Source organism: Sorex fumeus, unplaced genomic scaffold (genome assembly GCF_029834395.1).
Source record: "Sorex fumeus unplaced genomic scaffold, SorFum_2.1 ptg000095l, whole genome shotgun sequence".
In the NCBI taxonomy this organism is placed as follows: Eukaryota; Metazoa; Chordata; class Mammalia; order Eulipotyphla; family Soricidae; genus Sorex; species Sorex fumeus.
Genome location: NW_026606152.1, coordinates 4016523 through 4030557, shown reverse-complemented (window position 1 = coordinate 4030557; position 14035 = coordinate 4016523). Strand labels below are relative to the sequence as shown.

General features: G+C 49.7%; 1 protein-coding gene across 3 annotated transcripts in view; it reads left to right on the top strand.

Moving 5' to 3' along the window:
- Positions 1–14035, top strand: part of KIAA0232 (KIAA0232 ortholog) — a 69198-nt gene that overhangs the window by 34378 nt on the left and 20785 nt on the right. For 2 of the 3 annotated variants that reach the window (XM_056132769.1, XM_056132770.1), the window contains exon 3: positions 8810–8947. In XM_056132769.1, coding sequence (XP_055988744.1) covers positions 8810–8947 — 138 coding nt within the window. Of the gene's footprint in view, positions 1–8809; positions 8948–14035 lie in introns of those variants that run through there. The other variant, XM_056132771.1, reaches the window with a different exon arrangement.

Genomic DNA, 14035 nt, shown 5'->3' with positions numbered 1-14035 from the left:
GTGCTGGGGATGGAACCCGGCCAACCACAGACAAGGCAAGTGCCCTGCCTGCTGTATTCTGTCTCCAGCCACCAGCACACGTGATTCAGTTGTGAACCTTCGCCTAGCTTTGACTTAGGTGTAATGAATCAGTTTGATGGCATGATGGAAGCATCTCAGCAGGATTCTGTAAATACCTTTGAGCAGTTATGTCCACTTAAAATCATAACCCAGATAGCTTTTTGTTTTTGTTTTTGTACAAATGTATTTTCTTGACCATAAGATAGTCGGGTGGATAGGGCGCTTGCCTAGCACACAGCTCACCAGGATTTGATCCCCGAGCACCACGACAAGTGATTCTCAGAACCAGAAGTAAGCCTTGAGGACTACCAGGTGTGACTCAGAAGCGAAAAACCATTTTTCAAAGGTTATCTACATGGAATCTTTTTATAAATCAGCATTAAAAGGGCAGTGAGGCAGGGAGAGGAAATAAGGGAGAGCAAGGGTTCACTCAGAGGCAGGGCTGTCACGCGTCTGCAGCGCTGGTCTTTAGGTGGGCGGGCGGTGAACTTCGAGCCTCCCACATAGGCTGAGCGTGATCCTCTCAAGACTCTGGCGAGCTCTGTCCGTGCCACCTCGTCATTGCCATGCAGCAAAAGTGGAAAGGACTTTTTTTTTCTTTCTTTTTTAAAGGTTCGAGCATCAAGGGTGGAAAGGAAGACTAAAGCTGGAGCCCCACGCAGGGCATATGAGTTTTGTCTGTAAAAGCCTGTGTAGTGGCTGGGGAGAGAACTTAATGGGCTGGAGCACCGCGTGCCGTGCCCCAAGGCTGGAGTTCAGTCTGCCCACAGAGTGGTGGGCCTGGAACACCACTAGCCAGCATCGGGGCACTCTTGCTGAGCCTGGAATCTGCCCATGTATTGCGAGGAATGGCTCCCAGGTCCCCTGATCATTTCTTGTAGCCCCCACTGCTGGAAAAAACCCCTAAAAAGTAAGATGAATACGACTCCAATGAGTAAAATACATAGGGGTGAATTTAACAGAAGAAATGAAAGACCAGAAACCATAAAACAGAATCAAAGAAGACCTTATAAGTGGAAAAATTCTCTTAGGTTATTATCTTAGGTTATCTTAGATATAAAAATTAATCTTAGATTATTAAGGAGACCGTATTTTTAATTTTTATTTATTTATTTATTTTTGCTTTTTGGGTCACACCCGGCAACGCACAGGGGTTACTTCTGGCTCTGCGCTCAGGAATTACCCCTGGCGATGCTCAGGGGACCATACGGGATGCTGGGAATCGAACCCGGGTTGGCTGCGTGCAAGGCCCAGCCTTACCCGCTGTGCTATTGCTCCAGCCCGGAGACCGTATCTTTTAAAAGTTAATTACCATGAATTGTAAAGTCATTCATGATTGGGTTTTATGTGTGCAGTGTTCCAATACCAGTCCCTTCGCCAATTTCCCCGGTTCCCTCCGTGCCCCCCTCACCCCCCCAACCCAGCTACCATAGAATGGCAGACACTTTTTTGTTTTTATTTTTTAGGTGCTGTGGTTTACAATACTGTTACTGGTAGCGTATCTTGCATATCATTTTACCTTATTTCGGCACCCAGTCCTCATCCAGGGGAACTACTTCCCTCTGAAAAAGACAATATTGACATAGCAGCATTCCCAAATGGAGTCAGTGCAGTCTGTATCAAAATCCTACCTGCCTTTTCGGGAGAAGTTGGCAAGCAGATTCCATATATCTTCGCTGTGTGCAAGGCAAGTAAATCCCCTACTTGATGTACTGTTGCTCTGTCCTTCCACCCCCCAAAAAATTCTTTTTAAAAAGAGCAATTAGTTTGGAGCTGGGTGTGGCCCTAAAACTAAACACAATTTTTAAAAAAAAAGCAGTAAGGTTGGCAGGGGTTCGTGTCAACTTCTAAGGGAGCTAGTACAGTGCCTGTGGGGGGTGCTTGCCCGTGATCAACTCCAGTTCATCCTAGGTACTACCTGTTGCTCTCTGAGCACCAAGAAGAGTGACCCCTGAGCATATAGCCAGGAGTAAGCCTTGGGCACCACCAGGTAACCCGTCACCCCAAATACCAACTTTCACATTTCTCAGTTTCAGAGCTTGCTACTAGACTTCAGGAATTAAGTCAGTTTGTTAGTGACGTAGAACTAACAAATGCACTAGATAGATGTGTGCAGTGAAACTCAGAGTCTAGAAACCAGTTTTACATTTATGGTCAAGTCGGTTTCCAGAAGGCAGCACCAGGTAAGTGGAAAGACAGTCATGGGACTGGAAAAAATACTTGTAAATCGTTTTTGATAAGGGATATGTTTACAGAATCTATTAGTACTCTCTATAACTCAATAACAGGCAAGCCAGTATAAAAATGAGTAAAGGAGAGGCTGAGCAAAAGCACATCAGAGAGGGCGCTTGCCTTGCCTGTAGCTGATATGTTTGAGGTCTTCAGCATCTCATACAGTCTCCTGAGCATGTTAGGATGATTCCTCAGCGCAGAGCCAGGAATAACGAGCATTGCCAGGTGCCCCCCCCCCCCACCCAACAAAAACATTAGAAATTAAAAAAAGATTTTGAATAGACGTTAGTCAAATAGTGAAAAAGCCTACGGAAAGATGCTTAGCCTCTTTAGTTATTTAATTCAGCATCAGGATCATGGGGCCAGAGTGATAGTACATACAGTGGGTGGGGTGTTTGCTTGCAACTTGACCCACCTGGCTTTGCTCCTGGGCATCCCATGTCGTCCCCTGAGCACCTCTAGGAATGATTGCTGGATGCAGAGCCAGGAGTAACCACTGAGCATCGCCAGTGTAGCCCAAGAACAACAACAACAAAAACCCATAAAATCAAAATTATGAGCAGATACCTTTTAGCCTGAGATGCTAAAATTCAAAACACAGGCAACAACAGGTGTTGCTGAGGGCCTGGAGAAATGAGAGTCTTCCCACGGTGCTGCTGGGGCGGTAATGCGGGTGTTGCTTTGAATAATCTCGCTGTCCGAAGGTTGAATGCAGAGCACTCTGTGACCTAGCAGCTCCCAGGGAAATAGCCAAGAGACACTGAAAGTGGATATCATACGCCAATGTGCTCCTGAACGCTTGCCACTCTTATTCAGACAGCCCAAAGGCAGATAGAGCCAGTATGTGTTGTGGGGGATGGGTAAGGAAGCACGGGCACCCAAGCCAGCAGTCAGTAGTCAGTTCTAGCAGGTCATAAAGCACCAGTCTGTGCCACGGCTTAGAGGACTCTTCAGAATCTGATGGTGCGTGGCAGAACCCGGTCTCAAGAGGACAATGTCCAGCTCTATTTACAGGCTAGGGCCAGAAGGCCAGGGCCAGGAGGAAGCTGAGGGCTAGTCACCGGTGCCTTGGAGTTAAGGGATGGAAATTTTCTGTGATAGGTGCGGATCTTTTCGGCACGCTGAAATGATAGAAGTTCAGTAGTGATGTTGTGCAGCGTAGGTGTTGTACAGAAACAGCACTCTTGAAAGGTAAGGGTCACGGCATGTGGATTGTGTGTCGGAGAAGCTGGGGTTCACAGATGTGCACAGGGCGTCTGCCTCCATGAGAGCGAGCACTGCCTTTGAACCCCGGAGATTCACAGCCTTTTCCTTAATAGACACGTATCACACAAATTTCGCTTGTATTGTCTTTTCGATTTCCTAGGGGAAAGTGAGAATTTGGCTGAAGAAGGGGAAATACTGAAAATTTCCGGGACTTGGGCATATAGCTCAGTAGTTGTAGAATCTTTTTTGGGGGGCGTTGTTTTGTGTGGGGGGAGTGGTCACACCTGGTGGTGGTGCTCAGGGCTTACTCCTGGCTCTGTGCTCAGGGATCACTCCTGACAGGCTCGGGGAACCATATAAAGTGCTAGGGGTGGAACTTGGGTCAGCTGTGTGCAGGGCAGGCGCCCTCCCTGCTGTGCTATGGCTCCGGCCCCACACCCACCCTTCTGGGTAGGATTTGGGGCCATACCTGGGGCTTAGGACTTATTCCTGGCAGGGCTTGGGACCATCACGTACCGGGGATCGAGTGGGGGCAGGCCATTTGCAAGGCCTTCACCCTCATAGACTATTTCGAACCCAGATTGTGTGTGTGGCAGGCATTAAGCTCTGAGTTCCATCCCTGACAGGGCCCCTGGCACCACAGCCTGGGACACACCACAGCTACCGTGTGTGAGCTTGTGAGGAGCACAGATGTGTGGGGCTAACAGCAAAGGGGAGGGGGCGGGGGTGATGGAAATTCCTCCGGGGAACGATCTGTCTTGGACTCTTGGCCTGTTGTCTCGGCCCGTCAAGATCTGTCTGGCTGTGGGTGTGGCTCATGGCCTGGAGTGAGAACATGCTGCAGTGGACTCTCACAGCTGTGGTCAGCACCTTCCAAGTCCGCCATGCGTACTCTCTTGAAGAACTGGCCTATCTCATTACCCAGATGGACCCTAACTTTGGGGGGGCCATGTAGGGCAGGGGAGGAGCCCGAGCTGCCTATGCGGAGTGTGTGCCCCAGCCCTTTGGCCAGCCCCTCACCCGTCCCCTCGCCTGAGCCAGGTCTCGGGACATCAGGCTTCCTGCACATGGGTCGCACCTCCCTGCCGTGCCAGAGGGAGAAGGGAGGCGCACTGGCCGCGCTTGTGTTTGTGAGTGGCCCCCTGAAGGGCTGTGTCCATCCCAGTGCTGACGTCCCTCATGGGGACCTTTGCTGGGCGCTTCCTCGGTCCAGCTACCGGTGGCTTCAGCAGCTCCAAGAATGAGCCTGTTTTCAGTAATGGCACAAGGACCTTTTCTGCTTTCTTTTATACATTTGAACGATAGCAAAAATTACACTATTCTCACCCTGTCAGCAGCTCCGTTTCATTTTCATTGTTAGGGCCCTGGTCTCTGTTCCTGTCACAGAAAAAAGTCCATCTCTAGAAGTATGAGGGAAATGAGAGGGGGCTCCAGGGAGGGCCCAGCTGGATGTGGGAAGCAAATGCAATATGCTGATAATTTGGACTCGATTACAAAGCACATTTTAACTCAGAAAACAAAGGGAATGCTACGCAGCCGCAATTTGATTTTACAGGTTCATGGGATTTAGAAACTTGCCTTAAGCAAACTGGATGTAATTGTGAGGGGGGGGTCTCTATTTGGCACCATCAAAATAATTGGGAGGATTGGGTTAGACAGTCTGATGTAGGCAAGCTGATCTTACGTTACAGTAAGTTGATAGTGTGTGCGATTGTATTCTGTCTCATTCCTGTCTGTTTTTTGAGGGTTTGCTGTAGGCCATACTCTTTTCCAGGATTGTCTTAGTTTTGCTCTTGTCTGTCTGTCTAGTCCTTTCTTCCTTTGCTTTTCCACTGGTTTTTAATCATAATCGATCAACTCAAAGCCTTTTTAATTTTTTTCTTTTTTTTTTTGCTTTTTGGGTCACACCCGGTGATGCACAGGGGTTACTCCTGGTTCATGCACTCAGGAATTACTCCTGGCGGTGCTTGGGGGACCATATGGGATGCTGGGAATCGAACCTGGGTCGACCTCGTGTAAGGCAAACACCCTACCCGCTGTGCTGTCACTCCAGCCCCCTTCAAAGTCTTTTAAAAAAGATTCAGTTGAAAAAAAAAATCAGTTGAAGTCCCATAAGTGAACCTGAATCATGAAATACTGAATAGACAATTTGTTGTGACATAGGTATAATGTTTAAAGTATAAGTTAAAAGTGTATGAATAGGGGGTCTGGTGCCGCCTGCAGGTCAGTCTGTACCTGTGAGGCGAGTGCATCAGCAGTCTGATGGCGCCTTCAGACTTCCAGATACCCCAAAATTGCTGCTGTGCCTTTGGCCAAATCCCAAAAACGTAGGGCAAAGTTTACCAAGAAAGTAAACGGCCAAAAGTTAGGTATGTGGGAGACACACCCACAAACCACCTCCGGCTCAGCTATATAATTGGAGGCATAGCCTCTCTGGCTCCTGATTGAATTGCTTAACGGCCATGATCCCAGAGACTCAGAAACAAATCTTGAAACCTAGCGGTTTTTGGCAGAAATGCGTTCGATCCCTGCAGTAGGTCACCAGTGCTGGGCTAACCCAGGTGGGAATAGGTTTTGTGCCTTGGCCTGTTCCCCCTGGCGACCCGGTGGCCACCATCCTCCAGGGACCACTGGACAGTCAGATTTGGGCCTGCAGTGACGAGACATTTTGGGCCTCACAGGATGGGGGTGGAGCCGGTCCTGTCCTCCCCACCCCAGCAAGACCCCAAATCATTGCCCACGAACGGTCTCTCTGACTCCTGATCAAGCTGCTTAATGGCCATGATCCCAGAGACTCAGAAACAAATCTCGAAACCCAGTGGCTTTTGGCAGAAATGCGTCCAGACCCCACAGTAGGTTACTGTCACCGGGCCACCCCAGGGGAGAAAGGGTGTTGTCACTCGGCCTGCTTCCCCTTGGCGGCTCATTGGCCGTCATCCTCCAGAGGCCATTGGATAGTCAGGGTTGGGCCCGCAGTGATGAAACTCGTTGGGCCTCACAGGATGGGGCTGGAGCCGGTCCTGTCCTCCCCGTCCCAGCGAGACCCCAAGTCATCGCCCACGAACGGCCTCTCTGGCTCCTCATCAAGCTGCTCAACGGCCATGATCCCAGAGACTCAGGAGCAGATCTCAAAACCCAGTGGCTTTTGGCAGAAATCCCTCCAGATTTAAGTGTTAAAATTTCAAAATTTCAAAATCACATGGCCCTACTGCAGCCACGTGACATCATATGTTATTCATAACCAGCAGTAGAACACAAATAGTCTACTGTTGCCTTTTCAGCAGATCTGAGTGTTGGGGTAAAATCTCAAATAATAATGGTGGGTCTGGTGTCGAAATATTGAATGTGATCAAAGTAGAGAGAGAGTAATGTGGAAATCATCTGCCCCACAGGCAGGGGGAGGGTGTGGGATGGGGGTATACTGGGGGTTTTGGTGGTGGAGAATGGGCACTGGTGAAGGGATGGGTGTTTCATTGTATGACCGAGACTTAGACCCGAAAGCTTTGTAACTGCTCTCATGGTGATTCAATAAATAAAATTATAAAAAATGAAAAAAAAATAAGGTGGAGTTCATGCACAATTCAATCACCTAATCAGTGGCTGAATAAATAGCAGTACTCCTACATAAAAAAAAAGAGTGTATGAATGATGTGTATTTGACGGTTATTCTTGTTGTTTTGGTTTGGGGGCCACACCTAGGAGTGCTCAGGGCTTACTCCTGGCTTTCACTCAGGGATCACTCCTAGCGGTGCTCAGGGGACCATAAGGGTGTGGGACTTGAACCCCGGTTGGTTGCTTTCAAGGCAGTCATTCCATGTGCTGTACTGTTGCTCTGGCCTCACAACTGATTTTTTTTTTTTTTTTTTGCCACATCTGGCAGTCCTCAGGGCTCACTCCTGTTTTCGCACTCAGAGATCATGCCTGGCAGACTCAGGGAACCATATCAATGCCAGGAATCAACCCGGGCAAGGCAAGTGCCCTACCTGGTGTACTGTCTCTCTGGTCTCTCTGTTGTTTTAAGCATACAAAAATGACCCAGTAAGCCCGGTTGTGGTAGCTGTGATCCGTCGGGATTCGATTCCCGGTGTCCCGTCTTGTCCCCCAGGTCTGCCAGAAGTGATTCCTGAGTACAGAGCCATGAGTAACCCTGAGCATGCTGGATGTGACCCAAAAGCAAAACAAAAAAATACACCCTGGTTGTTTGAGATTTTGCTGCAGGGTTATGGGTAACTTTGTTTTCTTATCTGGAGCCACACTCAGCAGTAGCCAGGGCTTGCTTCTGTGCACTCGGGATCAGTCCTGACAGTGCCAGGGGATGCAGTGGGCTGCCAGGGTGGACACACGGTCAGCTGTATGCAAGGCTTTCTCACTTTGTCAGCTCTCTGACCTTGATCTTTTGTTTTGTTTTATTTTGTTTTGTTTTGCGGTCACATCTCACCTTGCTCAGGGTTACTCCTGGCTCGGCCTTCAGGAATCACTCCTGAGGGCTCAGGTGACCATATAGGATGCGGGGGATCAAACCTGGGTCGGCTGTGTGCAAGGCAGGCGCCCTCCCCGCTATGCTATTGCTCCAGCCCCTGGCCTTGATCTTGTGTTTTTTTCTCCTTTTCAATTCTCTTCAGATTTTTATAATGGGTATACTTGATCGGGATGAAAATAAAATTGAAACATTAGCCAATAATTCCTTTCTGACCTTTAGACTGCAACATGTAGAGTAGAAATTAAACTGTTGTTTAATGTTATAGTTTAAGTGGGAACGTGAATGTGTGTCATTAAATTGGTGACATACAGAGGAAGGGCAGTACTATACAGAATTTGGGACAAAATGACAGCATTTGGCCTTTTCGTACAAATATTCCAACTACAAGTAGTACATTTTATTAAGATCATAAATAAGATATCAGGGGCCAGAGACGTAGGACAGTGGGGAGGGTGTTTGCCTTACGTATGACTAATGTGGGGTTCAGTTCCCTGGCATCCCATATGGGCTCCCAAGCACAGCCGGGAGAGATCTCTGGACTCAGAGCCAGGAGTAAGCCCTGAGCACAGCTGGGTGTGGCCCCAAACCAAAATACATAAATAGAAGAATAGTCCCACATAGCCTGGCGGTCACCCCAGTCCTGGGCACCCAGCGGGGCTATTCAGTGATGGGACACAGTGCTCTGGGAGTGCTCCCCATCAGTGGGGAGTCTGAGCACCTGGCTTGGTGGCCACTCTGAGTGCTGGGACAGTGCTCCCGTGCCCGTCTGCAGAGGCACCAGGAAAGGCAGTGCTGCCTCTCGGTCAGTCAACCTTGTCTGGTCTGTTCTAGGAGAAGGACATCTTCCTGGGATGGGAAAAAGGAGCTTACAAGAAATGGGGAAAGAGGAAGAAGAAGTGCTCGGACTTGACTCTGGAGGAGATGAAGAAGCAGGCTGCTGTCCGGTGCCTCCGCTCGGCCTCTGACGAAGTGAGTTCGGCTTCCTGTGTAAGGAGGGAAGTGGGGGCGGGGGGCGTGAGCAAAGCATTGTGACCAAAGGACCCCGGGAGAGTCATTGGTGATCAGCCGTCACACACAGTGGGGCTTTTTCCTTTATGGCATTTCCCCTCACTTAGCACAGCGGGTAGGGCGTTCGCCTTACACGCGGCCAACATGGCCGACCCGAGTTCGATTCCTCCGCCCCTCTCGGAGAGCCCGGCAAGCTACCGAGAGTATTCGATATGCCAGACACAGTAACAACAAAGTCTCCAATGGAGACGTTACTGGGCCCGCTCGAGCAAATCGACGATCAACGGGAGGGCCTTTACCTTTTAGTAATTTTTGCATCGTGTCTATTCTTTTCTACATATATTAGATTGCGTGCAAAATCTTACATTCTTTCCCTCTTTAACTTCTTAAGTTTAATTTAATTTTGGGGGGCCACACCTGGCTGTACTCAGGGGTTATCCTGGCTCTGCACTCAGGGATCACTCCTGGTGGTGCTGGCGTGTCTGAGGTGGCCCTGCTTGGGCACCAGTTGTCCGCGTCACCATCCCCCGCTGCGTTCAGGGCCGAAGATCTCCCCCCGACGACTGATGGGCAAAGGGACGGGTCCACAGGCTGGTAACCAGTGACACTATTCAAATCTGTAAGCATTGTTACAGAGGAATCGTGAAGGGTTGAGGGCAGCAGTTACACACAGGTGTGGATGAGCATTAATATAAACATGAACAGATGGAAAGCGCTTCCTTCCGGGGAACGCCCAGGGACAGAATTTCGTCTAGGGGCTCCAGCATCCAGATTCCTTCTGAGAGATGTGTCTAAGGATGGCGTAACATCTAGGGGCATATTGCTTTCTCCTTTCCTTTACTCGTAAACCATTTAAACAATCATCTTAAATTTACTTCTTAATAATATCTCAAGTCATTTTTTATAAGCACAGTATGAGATACAGACTGTTATTTATACCCTACATTAAGCTAAAATAGTTTCTCTGGACTCCTGGTATTGAATGGCTCTTCCTGGGGACATCTCGCTATAGTACCCAGACTACAGTCCTCAGGCCAGGTTAGTTTTTCCTGACCCCAATGTGGTCCTTATTCAGTTACTTCTTTTTGGGTCATGACAGAGTTTGTTCCGTGACAGAGTTTGTTCGTGTTCTTAGCCTATTACACATCTTCTGGCCCTTAGGCTGTCTCATGTCAAAGCCAGGGTAGCTTACAGCTTGCCCCAGGTCTATCCAAGTCCCTCGGTGGGACTCACCTTTCAGGGTGTAAGGAATTAAGGTCAATCTAAGGGCAGCTGAGGCTTAAGTAAATATGACGGATGCCCAAGAGTAAGTATTTTTCAGAGTCAGTTAACTCCCGTATTACAAAAGCATAGCATTAACTGTCTTCCTGTGTCTGTACAAAAAGGACATTGCTCTAAAATAAAAATATGCACAGGAGAGAAAGGAAGAGAAAAGCAACGTAACAATACAAAATTCAGAGCCATCAGAAGGTTTGACTTTACAAGTTACTGTGTCTGATTTGGAGACATTTGTTCCTAAGGGGGAGTAAGGCACAAAGGAGAGGTTAAAGATAAACAGGGAAAAGCAGTCTTTTCACCAGATAATGTTGTGACATTGGGTCAGAGAGATAAGGGCAGGAAAAGAGGCACCTTGCAGGCACTAGCCCTGGCCTGGGTTCCAGTCCTGGAACACGTATGTCAGTCCTCTGCATATCACCACGGGTCACTCTTGAGCATGCCAGGTGTGGCCCCAAAATCCAGACCTCCTGTCTCCCCACAAATAACCTGACACCAATACAGGATACTTTTTATTAGGGAATTTTGGCTTATTCCTCACTTTTTGTTAGGTTGTATAGAATATTTTAGGTGTGGTATTTTCCATGGACTATGTATTCTTTCTCTTCTTTGGTCTTTTGGCCACACTTATCTATGCTCAGTGACCTCTCCTGGTGGCTTTGGGACCGCATGGGATGCTGGAACTGAATTCAGGTTGGCTGCGTGCAAAGGCCAGCACTCTCCCTGCTGTCTCTCTCTCCAGCGCCAGCTAAATAGTATTTCTTTTTTGTTTGTTTTTGGGCCATGCCCAGAGCTGCTCAGAGCTTGCTTCTGGCCCTGTGCTCAGAGATCCCTCCTGGTAGGGCTGGGTGGAGCCCAGGGCGGCCCTATGCAGGCAGATGCTCGAGCCCCTGGGCTTTCTCCTGTGCCTCTGTAATATTTCTCTGGATGCCTTTATCTTACTGATCTTCCCACAGTTATTATATGTTTTTTAATCGGCTTATTGAAATAAAAAAATATTTAAGTATTGTTAGTATTTTCTTTTTGTGTGTTTGGGGGGTGGTTGGGCCACACTTTGTGGCACTCAGGGCTTACTCCTGGTGGGCTCTGGGGAACCATATGGAGTGCCGGGGATTGAACCCAGATTGGCTGTGCAAGGCAAGAATTCTACCCGCTGTACTATTGCTCTGACCTCAGATACTCTTATTTTATCATTTACTAGAAGGTGTAATATCTGAGATTATAACTACAAAAATTATTTTGTTCTACTGCCATTTGAGATGGTGTGCGTCCGATGACTTGATACTGCAGAGCTGGATTTGAGTGGCCGCACACAGACTCTCTAGGGAGGGTGCCCGGACTCCAGAAGCTTGGGACTCAGCATGCTGCGTGTGAGACTGGGAGGACCAGTGTCCTTGCCTGGTGTGGCCTCCCGTCCACCTGCAGCTGTGGCTTTCTGGTGTCCCACACGTGCGCCTTGGTGGCCAGGGCAGCGGGTTCCCCACCTTCCTCTCAGTATCCCTGGCAGAGGCAGCGGTACTGAGCTCAAATCCTTGTCTCCCTTTTCTCTCCCCCTCCCCTGAACGTGTGAGGTAAATGCACACATGTATGTGCACACGCACACACCAAGCTTCAAACTCCCCAGTTGCCTCTGTTTGCTGCTTGGCTCCTAGACCATGGAATAGCAGGCCGGGGTTCCTGCTCGCGTGGCAGTCTTACTTTTCACTGTAAAGGGTAGCGACATCCTTGTTCCTGGTCACACAACCGGAGAGTCCGTAAAGGGCCGAGGAGATCTGATGGGCACGACTCCTGATGGGCGCAGCACAGAGTGCTCTGGTGGGAGCGTGGCAGCCAGGGCCAGCCTCGCCAATGGCCCTCAGCTCCCGCTGACGCCTGGGGCCCTGCGGTGGAGAAGAGCAGCCCTGAGAGGGAAGGGGGCGGGGACCCTCTTGGCCTCAGTTGTTTTCTCAGGGCTCAGATTGTTTTCTAGTAATTTGGAGCTTTTACAGGAATTAAAAATGTCAACAGTTGTTGTTGTTCTAAGTGAGGGGTTAGAGCAGGTAGATTCTTTGGGCAAAATTCCCAAGTAGCCGCTGAGTCATGGTTGAGAGGAAACTGTGAATAGGGAGTTTTAATCTGGGAAGGATCTTCTTTCCACTCCTGCCCAAGCACTGAAAAGCAGCTCAACTCGTGCCCCAGCTCTGTTGGGCCGCGTGAACACCAAGCTGGCTGAGCTCACCTGTGGTCGTGGGTGCACACGGCACCGGGCCGGGCTCTGCTTTTGGCTGCTGCAGTTCTCACTGTCCTCTGCTAGAGGGTGGCCGTGATGAAAAGAACTTAGTGAGGCGGTCCTGGAAGGCAGGGAGAGTCACTGTTTCTCCACTGTGCTATGTAGGAAAAGGCTTTTCCTTTGTCCGACTGTCAGAGGTGGGGGAAATCACGTCCTTGTTCTCTGACTCTTCTCCTTAGTAAAAAGTTGCATCACTTTTCTCTGATAATGATCGTTTTTAATCTTACCAAGTTAAAATCAACTGAGAAGGACTCGGGTGATGGCTCAGAGCAGCGGGCTCAGCCCCGAGTTTGATCCCTGACACTGCAGGCATCAGGCTGGAAGTAGCCCCAGTGCAGCTGCTGCTGTTACCCCAAAAGCAGGAAAGAAAGAAGTGGAGCATTCTGTGCGTTCTGTGTTGTCACTCTTGCGGTGGCTGTGACGGATGCTGGAGACCGCTAGCTGAATTCACATGTCCCTCTCAGGAGCAGGAGGCTCTTCTCTTTGCTCCATCCCAAGGTTGGAGACGTTTCCATGTCTTCCACCCAGCAGTGGTGGGGGTCGAGATGTTCAGGGCTGAGTTGGGGCCTCCTTCTCAGCGAGTACTGGGCACTGAACCGGGGGGCTGTGTGTGCAGAGCTGTTTTCCAGGCTCTGTTTTGTTTTCACTAATGAGTAATAATTTTAACGAGCTGCTTAAAGTACTTGGGGGATGACTTAGAGATCAGAAACACAACCAGGCCCTGTCTTAGGGTGAGAGAAATGAGCCTCTGTACCAGAGGGAGGCTGGTGCTCTGGCCTTGGGGAGCCTTGTCCCTGTAGGGCCTTCATGGGGGCACTGGACAGATGAGCAGGAAACCAGGGGAACTGCATGGATTCTAGGCTTCCCCTTCCCCTTCCTCCCTGCAAAGGAATGAAGCACACCAATTCAAGTGAGCTAGGGGCTCCCGGTGTAAGGGGTCGTCTTTATTCCTCTCCTAGCCAGTCAGCAGGAAGGGGACTCCTCTCCATTGCTCCTAGTGCTCCTGTGTCACCCAAGTAGCAATAAACAGACTGCTTCGCCCCAGGGATCAATGCCCCTCAAATGGTGAACACCCCCCCATAACTGAAGCCAGTTGTTCTCCATGACAATGGTGGTCACCAGCGTCCTGGGAAACTCCCTGACAGCACAAGCACTGGATCAGCGTGGGTCCGGCTCACGTCAGCCAGTTCTGCACTGTAGTCTGGGCTGGTTCTGAAGGTAGCTTATAGGGCTGGATGGAAGGAAGGTGGAGGAGGAAGCCCCCAGAGGATAGCCCAGTTCTTAGTGAGCGGTCCAAGAATGGACTTTTCGCTGACTTCGGAAAAGGGCGCGAGGAATGGCATGCAGATAGAGGTGCGGGTGGGTAGGTGGAGGTTTGGAAGGGAGGAGGATTGTTTGGGGAGGAGGTTCACCCGTCCCTTCTTTGGGGCCAAGTGAGACCCGGGAGCAGGAAGGCCACAGGCCCCTCTGGACGCGCAGGTGTGGTTCTGAGGCCGAGAGCCTCT